The 20,546-nt window shown below is 53.7% G+C and overlaps 1 protein-coding gene across 2 annotated transcripts in view; it reads right to left on the reverse strand.

Annotated features, from left to right (window-relative positions):
* ECE1 (endothelin converting enzyme 1) overlaps nucleotides 1-20,546 on the reverse strand; it is a 112,311-nt gene that overhangs the window by 29,373 nt on the left and 62,392 nt on the right. For both annotated transcript variants that reach the window (XM_057698879.1, XM_057698871.1), the window contains exons 3-5: nucleotides 16,820-16,961; nucleotides 11,060-11,272; nucleotides 893-1,014 (exon numbers count right to left, since the gene is read on the reverse strand). In XM_057698879.1, the coding sequence (XP_057554862.1) occupies nucleotides 893-1,014; nucleotides 11,060-11,272; nucleotides 16,820-16,961 (477 nt within the window). The remainder of the gene's footprint in view (nucleotides 1-892; nucleotides 1,015-11,059; nucleotides 11,273-16,819; nucleotides 16,962-20,546) is intronic.

The raw sequence follows: 20,546 nt of genomic DNA on the forward strand, positions 1-20,546 counted from the left end.
CGCCGGGCAGAGTGGCTGGCCTTGGGCGGCTCCCCCCACCCCGAGTCCATCCAAGGCTGCCTGGAAGGCGCCCAGGAAGAGAATGACTCATTCTGCCCAGGGGGACGGGGCCCCCGGGCCAGCACGGCCCTCCTCTCAGGGAGGGATCTGCTTCTGATCCCAGACTTTCTGTCGGTCCTTCCAGAACATGCCCCTCCTCACACTCAAACGTGTCCTCTGAGGACACGGAAGCAGTAGCATAGAGAAGCATTTTCCCTGTAAACATGGCCCCTGTCCCACTCACAGATGCCCAGACACACATCCACAGGACAGACATCCCCACACTAACACACACAGACATTCCCACCTATAGAGATGTGAGCGCACGTGCACGCGCGCGCGCACACACACACACACACACACTCACTCAGACACATGTCAGCAGACAGACAGACTCCACAATCCAGCTGGGCGAGGTGGCTGGAGGTGTGAGGTGGCTGGGCCCTAGTGGCAGCTAAGAGCTGGGGAAGAAGCCAGGGGGACAGGCTGGTAGCAGGAGCAGGAGATGGGGGGCAGAGGGCAGAAGCAGGAGGAGATGGGGCGTGGGGAGGGGCAGGAGGAGATGGAGGGCAGGGGGGAGGGGAAGGAGGAGATGGGGTGGGGGGAGGAGCAGGAGGAGATGGGGGGCAGAGGCAGGAGGAGATGGGGGTAGGGGGCAGAGGCAGGAGGAGATGGGGGTTGGGGGCAGGAGGAGATGGGGGCAGGGGACAGAGGCAGGAGGAGATGGGGCAGGGGGGAGGGGAAGGAGGAGATGAGGCAGTGGGGAGGGGCAGGAGGAGATGGGGCAGGGGGAGGGGCAGGAGGAGATGGGGCAGGGGGGAGGGGAAGGAGGAGATGGGGGCCATGGGTTCACCTTCCCGATCAGCTCCATCAGGGGTTTGGCCTTGAGCTCCTCAATCCGGGTTTCGTTCATACACGCACGGTAGTATACCTGGGCCTTCCTTTCCGCCTCGCTCACGCTGGCTGTGGAGTTTTCTGGAACAACAAGGAACAGCAGTTTACAACACGCCCCCATTTGCACACTGGGTGGCCCTGGGCGAGTCCCTCTGGGAGCCTCAGTGTTCCCAGCTGTGAAAAGAGCTGGGACTTGGGCCTGTCAGCGCAGGTGAGGAACCCGGTCACGGCGGGGGTGTGAACACCCGTGGGCGGACTGGAGGGCTCCTCACTTTTGCTGACCGCCAGGAAGGAGAGGAGTCCGTGCTGCTCCCCCTCTGCCAGATGGGTTCTCAGACGTGTCCCTGGCCTGGCAGCACGGGCCACGCAGCAGGAGGACAATCTGCCCTCCCTGCCGCCCAGCAGGGGCCCCACACGCCCCCACCTGGTGCATGGGCCAGAGACCCATCTTGGTTTCTTTTTAAGATTCTAGATGACTTTTCTTGTGATAAAGACGGGATTTGGCTTTAAAGGCCTCATTCATTATGAATCGACTTTCCACTTCTTCCTGAGACGGGCCAGGCACGTTCGTCAGACTTAGAGCGGCCTCAGAGTCCCTTTGCCACGTCCCTCCTCATCCCCCACACGCAGCACCTCAGTCCCTTACACCGGGACACCCGCGAGCCTCTGTCCCTTCTCCTTGTCCTTGGTGCCCGGGTCTGGATGCCACATCCGCTGAGGGCCACGCGCCTACATGTGCACAAGCAGGGGGCAGGCTCCCGTCCGCTCCCAGTGAAGGTGGCGGCCTCCTGCTGTGCAGGGCATGAAGGACCTGCCTTTGTTTCAGAGCCCTGCTCCAGGATCCCCCCCCCACCCCGCCCGGGATCCTTGATCTCCTTCATTCCCTCACTGCTCCGGCCGCTTTTCCTCATTTCACACTCATTCCTCCTGGACCCTGAAACTCCTTCCTTTGCTTCCTTCAAAGACTCCCCCACACCCCACCTCCTCCATGAAGAACTTTATGCGCTCACTCACTAAGCAGGCACTAGTTGCTTACTCTGGGCCAGCTTCTGGGACACAAAAGACAACGTCCCTGACCCCATGGAGCTTCCTTTCTGGTGTGAGGACACAAATAACAAACAAGTAAGCACATAAAGCAAAAGATCCGCCTGGCCTTCTGCATAGGACACTGTCACACCCCACTCAGCCTTCAAGGCCTCTCAAAGGCCACCTTGCCTATGAAGCTTCTCCTAAGAGGTTCATTCATGAAGGACCTCAACGCTGAGCACCTACTGGGTGCCAGGCACTGGGCTGGGCACTAGGTTTTATGGACATGAATAAGACCTGCTCCTGCCCTGGGGAGCTCATGGGCTAACGGTGACACAGGCATGCAAAGACGTGACCTCAAGACAAGAGAGCGCTTTGACCCATGCAGATGGTTCTGGAACCCAGAGAAAAGTCACACCCTTAGGTGGAGTGGGGAGGGACTGGGGGAGAGGCGGTCTCCAGAGGCTGTTCTACTATTTGAGCTGGTTCTGAAAGATGAAAAGTTACTCAGCAGGTAGAAATGAGGGGAAAAGGTACCTACTGGGTTTGGGGGGAGTTGGACAGTACGAGGAAAAGCAGGAATGCATAAACAGGCATGGGAGATGAGGAATGTTTGCTGTAGCCTGTTTCAAAAGGAGTCATTTCCTGACCAACTTAATTGGCTTTCCCAGCCCTTCTCCCAAGCCCCCCAATTCTTATCATAAACAACAGCACGGGTGTCAATGGTTAGAGAACATCAGCCCTCCTCTTGCTACAGTCAGGGTGACAGCCCTGAACAGGGGATGGGACCAGCCGGGGGCTAGTTTGAAGGGAGACAGAGGTCTAGGGTCCTGTCTGCTGAGGGGCTGTAGAGGGTACACACAGCCCTGGAGACCACAGGCGACCACTGCTGAGCCCGGGTAACACCTGAGTGTCCCGCAGGCCCTACTGCAGCATGAGAAGAGCCTTCTGGAGGAGGAGGGTAGACACGGGGAGAGCTGGACATTGCCCTGCTCATGAAGCAGAACATTGGGAAAAGCAAAGCCCCTCCAAGGGGCCTTGTTTCTGTGACAACAACCCCCCCCAGCAGCTAGGCTCTTGAAGAATGGTCACTGCTCACCAGACCGCAGAAGCAGTACTGTCCACAGCTGGCTCTGGCCATGACCCTGAAATGCCAGGCCAGCGTCAGGGGAGGCACGTTCTGTGTGCTCTGGCCCACGACAGGGCCTGGCATCTTCCTCCTTCACGGCCCCAAGGCCACTGAGATAAGAGGCCCAAAGAAAGATTCCCAAGGAACAGCCTGGCTGCGATAATTACAGCAAGTTCCAGGTGGACCCCCCCCATTCCTCGACACCTGTACACCCCCCCGTCCCCGAATGATGGCTGAGAGGACGGGGAATGCATCACCTCCCTCGCTCCTTCACCGACAAGTTCAAACTTCCTTCCTCCCAGCTCCACAGCCCGGCTGTTAACCTCCGCTCATTCTCCCACAAATGTTTACTAAGTTCTGAAGGTTTGGAGCCTGCCAGGGTGGGTGTGGAGGAGGCAGCGGGCAACAGGGACACGGGTCTGCCCGCGTGAGGCCCACAGCCTGGTGGGCCAGAAGGACAGCAATGCAATCCTTGCAAGGCATCTGATTACATGTGGGGCGACTGCTACAAAAAGAAAGTGCGGGGGGCTGGAGAGGATGGCGGGGGAGGCCCGGGAACTCCTTGCGAGAGCCTGGGGAAGAAGAATGAGCTGGACGTGGAGCGGCTGTGGGGGCTGTGCTGGGGCTGCCTCGCCCACTAGTCCACGTCCTAGTCCCTCCTGTTCCCTCGGCACCAGGCTCCCCAGGTGAGCGATGGTCGGAGCTTGGGACAGGGTGGCAGCAGAGAAGGGGCGAGAAGCAGGGGGAACGCGAGAGAAACAGGAGTCAAGATGCTGCCAAGTTTCCTCGGGCTGAGCAAGGTGATGCTGAGATGCGGAAGTTGGGGATGGAGGGCAGGTTCTGGGAGTGGAATAAGCAGTTTGGTTTTAGATGTTTTAACTTTGAGATGTCTATTAGACATCCAAGTGGAACCCTGGGGGCAGTTTATAGAGCTGCTTGTCTTGAATACTTTTAGTTCAAATAGGCACTGGAGTATAAAAATTCCTTAAAATTGCCTAGAGGGCCCTATAGCACACATTGTTGACTGGGGCAATATTGCTCCTAAAGCGGGGAGAGAATTGGTTCTTGAATGGCAGAAACACCTTAATCTTTTTTTATTTTTTTAAATCGGTCGCACAAATCGGCCACACCATGCAGCATGTAGGATCCTAGGTTCCCGACCAGGGATTGCCCCCCGCAGTGGAAGTGTGGCGTCTAAACCACTGGACCACCAGGGAAGTCCCCAGAAACATCTTATTCTTCCTATGCATACATACAGTACAGAAACAAGCATACAGTATATGTGTGGTATTAAAATTTTAGGGAGCACTTGCCTGGTGGCACAGTGATTAAGAATCTGCCTGCCAATGCAGGGGACACGGGTTTGAGCCCTGGTCCGGGAAGATCCCACATGCCATGGAGCAACTACCTCCATGGGCCACAACTACTGAGCCTGTGCTCTAGAGGCTGCAAGCCATAACTACTGAGCCTGCATGCTGCAACTACTGAAGCCTGTGCACCAAGAGCCCATGCTCTGCAACAAGAAGCCACCACAATGAGAAGCCCTCACTTGCTGCAACTAGAGAAAGCCCGTGCACAGCAACGAAGGCCCAACACGACCAAAAATAAATAAATAAATAAATAAATAAACAAATAAATTTATAAAATAAATAAATAAAATTTTCGGGAGGGGGCAGTCAGTACAAAAGGTTGAGAAATACTAGATGATCTGGGCCCTGCCACTTCCTGGCCACCAGCTCCAGCCTGTCTTCTGTTCCTTCCTTCTTGATTCCATGCTCCTACCCCAGGGCCACCGTGCTCACTGTTCCTCCTGCCAGCCACACTCCTTCCCCTCACATCCTTGTGGTCTGTTCTCTCCCTTAATTCAAGCTTCTGCTCAAATGCCCTCTCTTCTACGGGCCCATCCTTCCTGATCACCGTGGCTACAATGACTTCTCCCTTCTCTGGCCCTGCATCCGACTTGATTTTTTTCAAGGCCCTGACTCTTCACTACCATGTTATTTATTAACTCATTTATTTGTCTATTGTCTGTCTCCCCTGTGGGAATGTAAGTTCCACACAAATTATTATTCCTTACAGGATCCCAGGCACCTAGGGACACGGGCACACAGCTAGCGGACAGTATGTAATTGTTGAGGGAACGAATGAAGGCGTGTCTGGGAGCCACAGAGACAGGCATCCATCCCTTCAGCCTGAGGGAGGAGGCTCAGTTTCAGAGTGAAGTCAGGCTCAGTTAATTTTCTCCTCAGGAAAACCCTGGTTTCCTTTAAGGCGCCCCCGACCGTGTTTACTTCCCAGATGTAGGGAGCAGCCCAGGAGGAATGGACAGGGTAGCGTCCAGGACCCAGCAGTGGGCCACGTTTTCCAGATGGTGGCACTTCCAGGCCCCAGGGGTCTGGAAATGATTTGGCAGCCCAGGACCAGACAATAGGACTCCCAACTGCCTGGGTACTTCCTTCCAGGGACCCTAAATTCCAGAAACTTCCTCAGTCACTTCCCCAAAGTCCCCGAGAGGAAAGATAGCATACCATTTAATCGGCCCGCTTCTTCCTCTGGGAGTTTTTATTGGAACGCCCTTTCCCACATCCCTCCCAGGGAGGAAACAAACGCTCTGGCAGCCGGGCGGCTGCGGGGATGGGGCAGTCCTGGGATTCTGCGGCGGCGCCGGCACGCCACCCCCTCTGTGCTGCAGCCAGACCGCCTGGCCAGGAGCCTGTGGGGCCTCAACTCCACATCAGGGCAGGACCAGCGTTTGTTTTAGATAAAACCACAGATGTAGTTCAGACAGTCCACAGGCCTCAGGAGCCCCATCCGGTGAGGGTAAGAGGGGGAGCTGATAAGGAGGTGCTTTTTTCTGTAGAAGAACAAAAATTGTGATGAGGCCATTCCCAGTTACTAGTGACTTTACTGCTGGTTAGGCCGTGTGCTGGGATCTTTTCATCACCACACGGACACTCTGAGGTGGATCCTGTCAACCCATTTCACTGAGAAGGAGAACGAGGTCCAGGGAGATGAAGGAACTCGCCTATGGGGGCAGAGCTAATGGGTGGCACGCTGGAATTTGAACCCAAGCATTTTTCAGCCTCCCAGAGAAAACGAGCTGCTTCCTCTGCGTGTGGGTGTGGCTGCATGTGTGTATCTTGTCACAGCTGTTTCCACCAGTGGCTGCCAATTTATAGGCAAGAGGCTGGCTAACCGGTCCAAAGTCACACCAGTGAGTGAGTGGCTGAGGCCAGAGCAGAGGCCTAAGCTCTCTCTGCTTCCCTTTCCTCTCCTGCAGATTGGCTTGGAAAACGAGAGGTAGATCTGAAGCAGTCCAGCCGCCCCTAAGAAGCCCTGGATACCCACTCCCATCCTTGAATCAATTCATCAATCAATCCATCTAACTACTCCCCAAACACAAAAGAAAAAGAAAGGCCTGTTCCTGCAGGCGTGATCTTGGATAGAAAGCATTTCTGATGCAGATCTTGCCCATAGAGTTTCCAGTGTGTACAGGAAGATGAAACTACATTAGTAAATACTGGAAAAACAAATCAAAATAAAAATAGAAGAGAGGTCACAGGGTAAGGTGATTAATTGCCAAGTCACGGACATGGACAAATTTAATGCTATTGGAATGATTCTGTCTGTATTTCTCAGGGAGACTCGTGTCAGGAGTAGAAGAAAGGGAAATCGCTAACTTTCTCTTTACGGAATCCATGTTACTCGAATTGTTACAACAAGCAGGCATCAATTTTGTTTGCATGATTCATCTTAGAATATAAAATATAGTAAATATGACTAGTACACAAAATATAATTGTAGCTCCAGCCCGGAGAGGTCCTTTGGTATCCACAGAAGGCATAATGGGAGAAGCAGGTTTGACAAAAGTCTTGCAGGACTGGGAGGTGGCGGGGTAGGTATTCTAGATGGCAGAACAGTCTGTGCTAAAAGCACAAGCTGGAAAGCCTAAGGCAAGGCCCAGCCTAAGGGGTGACAGGTCCAGCTGTATCTTTCCTCTGATGAAGTGAGGGCACTCATGTCTCCCCAAAGCCTACGAGGACAGCCCAAGCCGGCAGCTTGGGTGGATGGCAGTGTCTTTTGGGTGAGGCATCTGTGTCTCACGCAGCTGAGGTCATGCCCCTCCAGCCAGCAGGCTGTCAGGACATGTCACGGTGGCACCTGCATGCCACAATTCAACCCACCTGCTATAGATCTGCCTGTGTTTCCTCTGAGGGGGCCAGAGCAAACTCGCTGTTCACAGAGACAAGTGGCTTGCCCCAGGTCAACACAGCAAGCTGATGATAACAGCTGTCCTGCCTGGCCAGCAGATACAACCCTTACTGGCCTCAGAATTGTCCTTCTTCTCCTAGAGAAGCCACCCCGCCCCCCCGGCCAGCCTGGACAGCTGGGCACCCCTGTGGGTTCCAACCCCCGCCAGCTCCAGCTCCCTCCTGAGGCCTGCTGGCTGACCCCTTTGTCTTGGGGGAGCTGAAACCAGCCTGGCCTTGAGCCCAAGAATGCACCTGCCCACACGCCTGCATATTTTGGCCACCTACTCACCTGCTTCCTGCCCCTTCGGGAGTTTCCAGGTATCAACGCCCCAGGTATCAAGGCGCACAGGTGAGGGGCTGTTTCCAGACTGGTTTCCGGGAGTGAGCCCAGGGAGAGGGGACGCTAGAACATGCCTTGTGGGGAAGCTCTCGGTCACTACGACACGAGGCGACCCCAGCTACTGTGTTCACCGGGCATGGGCCAGGCCTCACCTGGCCTGGAGAACAAAATCAAGCAGCCTTGGGGGAAAGGAGGCCGGCCAACCACACTGCTGGGCTGCTCCGTGACCTCTGTGTGCCCGGCAGAATCAACAGAGCAACAACACAGGTCTGAGGCCCCACAGCTCTGGGGCTGAATCCCAGCTCCACCATTTCCTAGGAAATCTGCTTCCTTTGTATCTGTGAGTCTTATCTGTAAAACAGGCAGAATACTCCACAGCTTGAATAAAATAATCCAAGTAAACAACCCAGCATGGTCATGGATTCACCCCATACCTCCTTTCCTGATAAGAGGTTCTATTAGAGCTTCTACAAGAAATAAAATAAGCAATAATTACTCTCTCCTCGACCACCCAATTAATCCTTAGAAACCCCTGCCAATGCTCTGAGTTAGTCCTCACTTTACAGGTGAAGGGCTGTGTGAGCTCTGCAGTCACACAGCCTGTAGGGAGATGTCTGGGCTGGGACTCACCCGCCACCACCAAGAAGGGCAGCTCTACTCTGCTGAGCACCCACTAGGTGCCAGGCTCTGTGCTAAGCCCTCCAACCCTCTGTCACATGTGGGACAATACCCAGAGTAACCGTGAGTGTTCAGGGGCACCGTCATTCCCACTTTATAGACAGCAAAACAAAGCTGTAGAGAAGCCAGGTCAATCGTCCAAGGCCACATGTGATAAGCCAGCATGCCAGGACTCGCTGCTGATCCCACCAGGCCCCGGCCCCGGGGTCAGGGGCTTGAGAGCAGGGTTCTGGCTGTTCTGTGCCCAGCTCAGTGCGGTTCCCCACCCCGACCCTGACCCTCAGGGATGGTGGCTGTAAGGCCCGAGCCCAGGACTGCTGCCCGGGGCGGGGGGGGGGGGCAGGGGAGGGGGATGGGCTCAGTCCTGGCCTAGACCCAAGGTCTTCCTGATAAGACCCAAGATCCTCCCAGCACCAGCAGGATCAGGACCCACGAGCACCCTACGCAAGGGCTGGTTTTGGGCCCGACTGGGGAGTTAGAGGGTCCGTCCGCCTTTCTCCCCCATCCCCTCTCGGTGCTAACGGCTCCCCCGGGCTGGAGCCCCTCTCCATTGTGGGCGGGCAGGGTATCCGTGGCAAGCTTAACTTCTCTCAGGTTCCTCACCCATCAAGTGGGAACCACAGTTCCTGAGTCCCAAGGCAGCTGAGAGGTTTAAGGAGGCGGTGGGTATGCAGAGCCTGGTACAGAGCACGGCACGCAGCAGACACTCAGCAAGCTCCAGCCTCTTTCCTCCTTCCCTTCAGACTCCCAACACGCTGTGCCTCCTGCAGGCGCTCCCCCACAAGATGGGCAGGGAGCCGTACCGTCCCTGGCACCGGGAGGAGGTGGTGTGGGACAGGGAAAGGACACTCTGCGACCTTGAGGAGCTCTCTGGACTTCAGTTTCCTCATCTATCAAGCAGGGTGAGCAATAGCTTCCTAGCTCCTACCCTACAGGGTCACATAGGATGACATCTACAAAACAGCTCTGTAAATTGAAAAGTGCTGGGCAAAGGTCAAAGGTGAATAATAACAGTAACACCAACACAGACAGCAGCCACCACAATATGCCTGGCCCAGGCAAAGCACTTTAAAGATATTTTCCCTTTTAATTTTCATAACCCGTAGGAGGCATGGTTCCCATTGTATTGACAAGACAAGAGCCCGGAGAGGTTATATAACTGACCCAAGATCACACAGTAAGTGGCAGAACCAGGACTTGAACCCTGAACTGAAGCAGAGGCACTGGCCCATCTCGTCATCCTATCTGGACTGTTCTCCTGCTTTGGTTGATGGTCCCTGCTCAGTCCCTGGCTGTGTCTTTAGGTGCTGGGGAAGGGACATCCCTGAGTTCCAGTCTGGCCACTGCAGACATATTTGCCTTTAGTTCTGAAATAAAAGGCTGGGTCGCCTTGCAAAGGCACTTGGGTAGCACAAAGCATGCAGGGGGCTTTGCTGTTCCCAACATATGGGGTTCCCTCCAAACACCACCCGCCTCTGTCCCTCGGGGAGACAAGCAGGGGGCTGCCAAGGGGCCCTGCCCAGGAGCTGCCGCAGGCTAAGAAGTGGTGGGTGGGTTTCACCCTGCAGCAGCCACATCCCCTGGGGCTGAGGTGGGAAAGAAAGCAAAGGTCTCCTTAACCTGGTTTGCTTATTTCCACTTTCATCTTAAAGACACAGTTGTCCGAAATTCATAACCATCAAATTAGACTCTTTTCCTCTCTCACAGGAAGGTTTCTGGCCCTTTGAGAAGATCTGTCCCCTTTCAGGCGTCTTCTTCAACTTACCTACTTTTGAGTATCAAGATGCTTTTTTTTCTTTTAAACTTAATAAGTATTTGTTGAATCTAAGTTCTTGCAGTGATGGATTAATTGACTGGCTTTGCATGATCTAGCCTCTCCCTGCATTTAGGGTCCCAGGATGGGGCAGGGGTCGGCAGGAGACACATGGTGAAGGTCTCGGCCCTGAAGGGGTTCAAGTCGAGACCTCGATAGGTTACAGCATGGGGTGTTTTGATTCCACGTGGAGGAGCACCCAACAGGCAGATGTTAATTCAACAGACATTAACCAAGGATACAGCTTCAAACAAACGCAGACATGGGATTCTAATCTGAGGATAAAACCACCAACACCAAGGTCAACTAGAGGTGCTGAAGGCCTAACAAGGTATAAAGAGAAGAACTTTGCTTAGACAGCTTATCACGCAAGCCTGATTACCATGAGGCCACGGAATACTTCTGCCTACAATGAAAAACTCTCAAATAAACCACTGTCAGAACTTTGATCAGCTCACAACCTTAAAATCTGATCTAGTGTGCTCAGCCTTCATCCCTTTTGTTCACAACCTGCAAAACCCACAGGCAATACCGTAGCCTGAAGCCATAAAAGCAACGACCACAGCTACCAGTTCTTGTGCACCTACTATGTGCCACATGTACCATGCTAATGCTTTCACATGTGTGCTCTAGTCCGCGAAACTCTGCAGATCGGGTATTATTAGTCCCTTTTTTTACAGATGAAGAAAGTGAGGCTCAGAGATAAGTAACTTACTCAGGGTCACGCACCGGGTGATGGGGCAGACATTCTAACCCAGTCTCACCTACTCCAAAGCCTTCGTCTCCCCATTCCACCAAGCTCTTCCTTGAACCGGGCCTGGCCAGGTAGGTCCAGCAGACAGCCCTTCTCTGCAGCCCATCCACTGGTCCCCCTCCAGGGTGCTTACCAAGGAGGTGCTTGATGATGGCTTGGTTGTGTTCCCAGAGGTTGCTGAAGGTCCCCCAGCGTGAGTGGCCATCAGGCACGGGGTTGGCTTTGATCCAGCCACCGCAGGCATAGGTGAAGAAGTCCTGGCAGGGATCCACTGTGGCGTCCATGGAACTCAAGATGGAACTGGTCACCGAGATGCAGGCCTCACTTAGGCACACCGAGGGGGTTCCTGGCAGCGGTTAAGGACAAGAGGCCAGTGAAGGGCAGGCAGGGAGGAGGCTATGGGAATATAGTGCAGGCGGCCTGGGACCCTGGGGTGCCACGCTCCCCCCCAGTCCTGACCAAACAGATTTGGAACAGTCACCAGACCACTACAGAGAAAAGATTTCGGTAGATTTATGATCTCCTGACTTGTAAAATAAGACTTCTGTCTAGCTGCCTAAAATCCTTTCTATGGCTTTAAAAAGTACCCGGAAGCAAGGTGCTTCTTTCTTTTATCAGTCCTTCCTTCCATAAATATTCATTGATTTTTTTTTTTATTATTCCCTGATGTTCATCAAGTTCGAGCACTCATTCATGCATTCATTTATTCAACAGAATAATTACTGGGTATCTTTCAGGTTCTTTGCTGAATGTGGGGTGTGTATGTCTGTGTGTATGCGTGTGCGTGTGTGTGTATGTGTGCGTGTGTGGGGGGGGGTGGGGAATATAAAAGGCATAATCCTTTCCTTCAAGAGTTAATAAGTTAGTTGGGGATACACACATGACCTAAGAAAAGAGACAATAGTAGGAGAGATGTCTGTCATTTACTCTGCAAACATAAACTGAGGATGCTGAGTCCATGCCAAGTGGCTGATACAGACAATATGGTGCCAGGACTTAGGAAGAAGGAAAGAGCCTTGCGAATAGAAGGAGCTATGAAAAATCACCCTCACTGAGTACAAGGCTGGAGAGTTATCCTAGTGAATCTTCAAAAACACAAAAATGAAACAACCCTAAGAGGTCACTTTGCTTAAGGCCATTTTTATATATGAGGAAACTGGGGCACAGAGGGACTGCTCGGCGGCCAATGGGATTTGAACCCCAGCCTCTCTCTGCTATGGGCCTGGAAGGGCGCCCTCCTGGCGATACCCAGCCCCCGCTGCCAGGAGGCAGGACAGCCCACCTGTCAGGTGCTGGCATAAGGAGGGATGGGAGCTGGTGCAGGGGGGCAGTGGAAAGGGCTGCCGAATCCTACAAATGCCCCCAAAACACAGTGAGCGGAGAAATCGGCTTCCTCTGAGCCGGTTCTACAGGACATGGGGCGAGAGGAGGGGGCCGGACTCCTGCGACGAGATGGGTCGGTGAGCTCAAGCCAAGGAAGCAAACTGTGGGCAGCCTTAGCCGTGGCCCAGCCCGAGGTGGCAGGACAAAGCTAACCGCAGGAGAGGGAGGCTTGTGACTAAGCACGCAGGCCCAGCCGCACAGCCTGTTGCCCCAAGCTGACCGGCAACCAGAGGGACTGTTTCCTGATAGGGATGCAACACCCCCACTGGAGGATGAGGACACCGAGGCTCTGAGCAAGTGAACGGAACAAGGACGCCCTGTGGTGTGAGAGCGCCCAGACGGAACCCACTCCAGGCTGCTTTGGCAACGCCAAGGCCAGGCTTTCTCCCGCTTTCCCTCATCACCCCTTAGCCAGTCATGCCAGATGCTGTTGCGGCTCTTCTGGCACGTTTGGTTCCCCACTGCATGGGGAGGAGGGGGGCAGGGCAGGTGTTGGGGGCTCTTAGACATGGCCAATCCCAGCTCTCTACTTCTGGCCTCATGCAAGTGACCGCATCTCTCTGAGGCTTGGAGGTGAGGAAGAACAGTGAGGCCAGTATCATGGTGGTGAGGCTCTCACGGCTGGGCGGGGGGCTCAGCCCCCTGGACTCTGAGGGTCCGAGGATCCCAGGCCGATCCTCAGAAAGCAGATGGGACTGCACGGGCCGGCAGGGGTGGTCTTCATCTCACTCGGAGACACAACGCCAGCCTGGGCTGGGCAGCCTGTGTGCTTATTGACATCTGGCGACAAACCCAAAGTCCTGAAGGCTGATGAAGGGCTCAGAAGGGTCGCACAACAGCACAAAAATCAGGGTGTCTCTATGTCGAGGTAATTACTTGTCTTGAGATGACTGTACAACAATTAAAGATTACTGCGTCATGAGGCATGAGAACAGCGAAAGGAAATGGCGGGGACATGGCACCATTTTCAATATCTCTAGATGGGATCTCTGAGTTGCATGCCCCGTCTTCCAACTAAGGGAGTATACCAGAATCTTTATCGGGAGAAGGGAAGAAGAATTTCTGTGTAGTCTGAAAAAGCCTATTCACTATTATGATACAACCTCATATTTGGAAAAGGAAAAGAATTCCTATTGTTTTTATACAACAAAATGCAGGAAGTGAAGCCTGACAAATACTTGGCTGGTGGGAAAACCCACAAACCAGCTGTTAAGAGGGTGATCCTCAGGGAGCAAGACACATCAGAATCTGTGTGTGTGCATGTGTGCGTGTGTGTGTGTGTGTGTGCGCATGTCACAAAGAGAGAGAGATTGATAATTGTAGTTATCATAGGGGATTGTTTTAAAACAAAATAAGAATCCCAGTCCCCAGGAATTCGTTTGAGAGGCCTGAGTTCTTCACTAGGCACCTACTCTGCTAGGCTCACGGCAAGGGACCCAGGTGCTACTTAAGCAACAATTGTTTGATTAACTATTATTGGTTTGCAGATGCTTTACCAGTTACCCTTGGCCTAGTAGATGCTTAATGCACATTTGATTAATTAATTCTTGGTTTCCAGGCCCCCCTCATCTCCTGTCAACACCTTCAAAACTCAGCTCAGGCTCCCTCTCCTGAGGGAAACCTTCCTAGACCCTCACCCTTCTTGGGACCCCTTGGCTGCCTGGGTGTCTGCTATTTGAGCACAGACTGTGCTGTGTCATGGCCGTCTCCTTGTCTACCTCTCCCACTAGAATGTGAGCTTGAGGGTAGGGCCAGCATCTTGCATTTATAGTTCCTTTGCCTAGCATTGAACTTGGCACCTAGCAGCTGTCCAATACGTGTTTGTTGAATGAATGAATGACTGAGTGAATAAAAGAGCTCTGTCCAGCCCTTGGTCACCACCTGTGGATGCAGAAAACATCTCTTCCCTTTAGGATGGGCATGAAGTGTTAAGGAGGCAGGCAGGAACAGGGCCCAGATTCAGCTCACGGACACTCATCTGGATGGTGCCTGGCCTTGACACTAGGTAAGATACTTCAGAATATTTTCCAGAGAAGTTATCATTTGTTTTGCTGCCACTGTCTGCAAAGCATCTGTAAGTTTCTGGAAAGGAGGGTGCAGCAGGAACGTGGATAAATATGTATTTAAGTGCCTAGATATAATTTAAAAGTGAGTCTTTCAGAATCATCAGAATTTGCACTGACTGGCCTGATGTTTGCACAGATGTGGCCGATGCCAGCACCTGCTGCTGGGTAATGAGGTTATCGTCAATATCTGGGGTGGCCACCGCTTTCCCAGGCCTGGGCAGCTGATAAAGACACATGAATCAGCTCAAGGGTCACTGGATCCCCACCGGCTCCACCCTGGGGAAAGAATTCCCCTCACCCAGGTCCAGGCTGGGGAAAACCCTTCTGTAGCCCTGAGATGGATGGGACAGACAGAAGCAGGATTCCTCCCTATGGGCCCCACCTGTCAATGACACTAGCGTCTGGGGCCCAATCACTAGGAGCCAGGCTTTGGGGGCTCCCTTCTGGTTTCTGATGGAGAAACATCTTGGGAACTCCCAGGGGCGATCTCAGGGCAACACTGCCTTGTTGGAGTCTCGCCTGTTCCCCACACACAGGGCCAAGAGCTGGGCAGGCAAGGCTGGCTAGGGCCTACATGGCCCAGTAGGGTGTTCTGAACTAAACCTGATTTAGGAGGAAGCAAGACGGTGGCTGCAGCAGGACTTCCCTGGTGGTCTAGTGGTTAAGGGTCCACGCTTCCAATGGAGAGGGTGCGGGTTCAATCCCTGTTCGGGGAACTAAGATCCCACATGCCGTGTGGTGTGGCCAAAAGAAAAAAGAAAAAAGGGAAGATGGCAGCTGCAGGACAAGGGTGATCAGTAGAGAAAGGCTATCCCCACTTAGTCCTCCTTGCTCTTTGGTCATTCAGTCATTTGTTTATTTACTTTCCAAAGCATTTTGCACACCTATGGCATGCAGGCATTATGCGAAGCACATATGGTTAAGAAATCATCAATTCATTAATCAGATATGCACTAATCACCTGCTCTTCTAGGCACTTTTGGTAAAACATCCACAGACCATTAAATAGTTAAATAATTAAGCGATTATTTCTTAGGTACCACCTGGGCGCCTGACATGGAGTAAGTACTCATTAAATGCTGGTGGGATGAAGAATGAATGAATGAATGAGTGCTTGATCCAGGAGGGATGTAAAGTACGACTCAGGTGAAATCCTGCCCTCCCTCCAGGCCCCCCCAACATCTTCCCCATCCCAGTGCAGCACAGCCACCCACGCAGGCCAGCAAATTCACAGTACAGAAGGCTCAACAAAGCCTGGAGTTGATGTTCTCAGATCCTGTGAAGGTTCACGATCACTCTGATGGGAAAAGCACCAGATGACCAACTCGATGGGGTTAAACTCCAAGCAAAGCGCCACAGGCTGCTCAGCCAGGTGGCCTGCTGCCATCAGAAAGCTGGATATTGGGGCCCCGGGGAGAGATCCTGGAACTGACTGGACTCCCATCCTTATTTTCAACTTGGATCTGCCCTTTCCAGGTCCACAAAAGCTTACACATCATTGATTCTATGTGAGGCACTTGCTACAAACATTCAGCCAGAAACAGAGAACCAGCCTCAGACCCCTGACAGTGGGATTGAAGTGGGGTCTGTTCACACTGCTATACAAGGTAGGACAGAGAAATGAGGTGACAGAGGTACACAAAAGTCCCCTGGCTCACAGAAGAACAGCTTTTCTAGGAGTACTAACCCACACTGGGGTGTACCATGAATTACAAAGGGAGACAGAACCTGAGCTCTGGGGTCCGCCAGCCCATGGTTGAATTCCAGTTGCCCCGCTCTCTCCCGCACTAGCCACATGACCTTGGGCAAAGTCACTTACTTTCACTGCCTCAGTTTCCTTGTGCGGAAAACAAAGCCAAAAGCAACCACACCTCACAGGGTTGCTATGAGGAGGAAATGAGATTACATCTGTAAAGGAGAGGCCTGGTATTTGGTACATGGAAAGTATTCAGCAAACGGAAGCCATTATCGCTATTTTGTTGGAACTAAGGATGGAGGATAGGGCCCGCCTGTGTGCCTAACCAGCCCACATCCTAACAACTGTACCTGGCGCTAAAGCTAAAGAAGGCCTTTTGGGCACCAGGTATGTGATAGACGTTATCTCGACTCCTCAGAGACATGCCCAAACCTAGCACTATTTTCTCCATTTAAAGTAGAAAAGAGACAGGCTCTGAGAGACTGAGTGACTTGTCCAAGGTCACATGGACAATAAGTTGCCAGGTCAGGACTTGAACTCATGTCCTCCTGACTCCAAAACCTTAACATCACCCATCCGCCCACCTCCAAAGGTCTTGGTCTGTCACAGCCACCCCAGCCCTCCAGACCCAGCTCCCTCCTTGGCTTGGAGGCCAGTCCCGGCTCGAGCAGGGAAGCCCCCTTATACAAGCGGACAGAGCTGGGGTCAGGAGTAAGTGAACCTCACGACGCAACACAGGGGCACCTACTTGTCCGGTACTGGATGCCCAGCACTGCCAAGCAGGCCACCAGTCCTGCCACCAGAAGTGCCACCAGCACGACCAGCCGCTTCTCCAGCTGGGTCCGTGTGGCCCAGCACCTCTGGCCGCTCCGGGGGCTTCGGAAGTTCACCTGCAGGGAAGGAGACAGGTGGGGTGGGGAGAACGTGAGCCCAGAGCCCTCCGTGCCCAGGAGGAGGGGGCCCCGCAGCAGGACCCAGCCCCAGGGAGACATCAGGGCCGCCCTCCTGCCTCAGGGGTGGTCCAGTTCCCATGGAATCAGTCCTAATCCAGGAAAGGAACCGCCACCAGGCTCAGGAGCTCAGATTTGCTGCTAAACATTGGAGTCAAGCAGTCAACCCAGCTGGACTTGTGTTTTTTGTGTCACCCGATACGGGTAGAAGAGAAAAAAAAAGATCAGCTTTTCCCTGTTTCTCCAGTAAGAAGTTCAAAAAGGAACAGGATGTTTGGACTCGCAGGCATCCAGTCGGCGTCCAGCTGGGCTTTCCTCCGAGCCCCTGCTTCCACAGGGCTGGGGTGACACAACCACAGCACACACTTCCCAGGGCCACAGACAGCCTTAGCTGACGAAACAGTCACAATCCCACGACACCTGTGTTCTCGGTTTCTTTTTACAAATGAGGAAGCTGAAGTTTCGAGAGGTGAGACCCTTGCCTCTCACCACAGAGCTAAACAGGTAGAGCTCGGATCTGAGCCCAGTTGTGTTGATTCTAGAGCCCACCCGGGGGTCAGAGATTAGAGTCTCGGGAGATGTCAGGGGAGATGCAATGGAGAAATAGCAGGTCCTCAAAGGGGAAAAAATGTCCTCAGCCTAACAGTCCAGCTAAACAGGAAAGGAGGCACAATGACAGGAAGTGGAGGGCGTGACAGGGCCTTCCAGGCTGAGGAGGGACTCGCCAGCCCACAGCACTCAGAACCCTTGGCCCAGTGCTCAGACCTGAAGTCAGATGGGGGCTTCCCTCTGTTCTACGAGGTACTTCCTGCAGAAGCCAGGGCCGCGGGACAGGAAGGGTCCCCAGAAGGTGGGGTTCAGTTCAGTGACACTGTGGCCATGTGCCAACAGTCGAGCACCAAGTCAGGGCCACGCCGGAAGTACCAGGGGGAAAGACAGACTCCCTTGCTTTCAGCGGCTCACTGCCTTACAGAAAGGCAGATAAAGAAACAGACCGGGGTGGGCAGGGGTTCAGTCAGGGAAGGCTTCCTAGAGGTGGGGATGCCTGGGCTGGGTCTTAAAGCATAAGTAGAAGCTGGCCAGGTGAGTGGAAAAGGGAGGGGAAAAGGCCAGCCTGGATCCTAAGGTGTGCTGTAAGCCAGGTGAAAGACCGGGGACTCCTTCCTGAGGGCTGGGGTGATAGGATTAGATTTACCCTTTAGAAAAGCCAAGGTACAGGGAGCAGGGCGTGGAGGGGAAAAGGCATGGAGGCAGGGAGGCCCACAGCCTGCCAGGAGGTGAAGGGGGTGCTGTCAGGGGAGATGAGGAGACCCAGCCTCTGACCCGCAGTGCCCCACTACAGCCGAGGGGACGGCTGCCCCCGGGGGGCAGATCACAGCCTTTAGGGAGCCTCACACTGGTGCCTGGCGAATCTGAGGCCAGTCACCTTAGGGAAGGCCACTGAGTGGCCTCGTGGTCCTCACTGGCTATTTTCTGAACAGGAAATGACTGGGGATTGCTGTACTAGAGAAAGAGGAAGACAGGAAACTTTCGTGGGGGAAAAAAAAAGATGGGTTGTAAAACTGAGAAAAGGAACTCGAAGCTTGGTGACAATTCCAAGCCTCAAGTTCCAAGAGGCTCGGACACTGAAGCAGCTGTGCCAGGTAGAGGGAGGAGCGCTGCCTCCTGAAATCCCTTAAGAAGCTTTCTAAAAACGTGAGACATGAAGATTCTGACCACGCTCCTGGTGCAGAGACAGCCTGGGACGATGCCGACACGCTCACAGCACTCGACGTCTATAAAGTGCCGTTTCAGAGTCATCGATTCTCTCACGCAGTTTACCCTGGGCACCGGTATTCAGAGGCCCCAAAGGATGTGGGCTGCCTTGCCTGGGGACACTGACATTTATTCTCACTCTTCCCGTGCCCCTGAGCTGGTCTCACCTTCTGCCTCCCGCTCTGGGCCTCTCAGTGCCCCCACTACCAAGGCTCAGCGTGTGGGGGGGAAAGGGGTGAAATGCTAAGAGACGGGGAGACCCTGGTTTAAGAGGCACCCTGTCCCCTTGGAGGCCAGACAGCACAGCCATCAGGGCTGGGGAAGCAGGAGACCCCCTCTTAAGTGGACAGAGCAATGCTGAGGTGCAGGGAAGCTGAGGAGGGGAAAGAGAGAGAAAGAAGAAATAAAAGAGGGAAGATGAAAGAACACAAGGAGGGAAGGAAAAAAGAGTAATCATAGCAGCTAATGTTTGAGGCCTTTCCGCATACCCAGCATCATGTTAATTCTGTTTTGTTGCTAGAGGATGCTATTCTATCTTCTTAACATCCCGAAGAGTAGGTGTGAGTATTAGTTCCAGAAGGGACCCAGGAAGTGGGGGCGAGGCCAAAGTGGCGAGAAAATCCACGTCTCTCCCGAACCCGCAGCCTCGGCCGCGTAGCAGCACTGCCCCCTCCCAGGAGCAGCAAGCCGAGCTGAGCCTAGTTGTTTAACGTCAAACAAACAGATGGTGTTCACAGCAAAACTTAAACAGAATTAAGTCATAATTAAATTAAAAATTCATAATTCCAGGCAGAAATGGCAAACGGAATTTGAAAATAGGGTTTTTAGCCTCTGTATTGTTCTTTGCTCGACGTGAACTACCAGGCTGAGGGGCCTCTTGGTTTCTGGACAAGCCTCGTGTCTGAGGGCAGAAGAGATCCAGAGGCATCCTCCCACGGCAGGAGGAGTCACCGGGAGGCTGCACCGGGATCAAGAGGCCTCTGCAGGGGAGCCTGTCCAATTCCTGGGTGCCAAGGACAGGGCCGGGGCTGCGGGTCTGAGCTGCTATCTGGCTCCATGAGACCCTTCTCCTCCCTGAGCCCCTCCTGCCCCTGCCCTGCCTCCTTCAGAGCCTGCCTTTTGGAAATGAGGGCATGTTGATCATGAGAGAAGGGTCTGCAGTGACGAGGAGGGTCGGAGGATTAGTGACGGGCAGCCCACTGGGTCTCGGGAGAGGTACCTGGGAAGGAACATCAGGCTCAGAGCTGACGCCTGGAAGGTGGCAGGAGTGACCGTGAATGCTCAGCTCACTGGCGGGCTTGGCATCCCAGCCTGTCCTGTGAGGCAGAGAGAGAACGAGACAGAAAGGAAAGGGTGCCCTGGCAAGAGAGGTGGAGAGGGAGACGGAGAAGGAAACAGAACTGGAGGACGAGAGAGAGAAAGAAAGAGAAACAGCCGAGCTATGCAGCCCAGGAGTTCCCAGGGTTTCCACAGCCAAGGGAACAAAGACCCGATGAGGGATAAATATTCGGTTACAGAAGTGAGGGCCTGGTTCACCTAAGCTCACAGCAAGAACGAGTTCTGCGGGCAAGGACGGGACACAGCGCCTGGGGCCCAGGAGACAAGCCAGCAGCACAAGGGGTGGAGAGCCTGGCTTTCAAAAGAAGCAGGGGGTCCAAAAGGAAGGCAGAGTCTTTTCCTGAGTCACCACCTGGTCCCCCAGTGACCTGGGCTGCACGGAGCAGCGCACAGGAGTCATTCTGGCCCAGAGTTTGGCAGGGAGCCCACCCC

The sequence above is a fragment of the Hippopotamus amphibius genome, chromosome 1, assembly GCF_030028045.1.
Source record: "Hippopotamus amphibius kiboko isolate mHipAmp2 chromosome 1, mHipAmp2.hap2, whole genome shotgun sequence".
NCBI lineage: Eukaryota > Metazoa > Chordata > Mammalia > Artiodactyla > Hippopotamidae > Hippopotamus > Hippopotamus amphibius.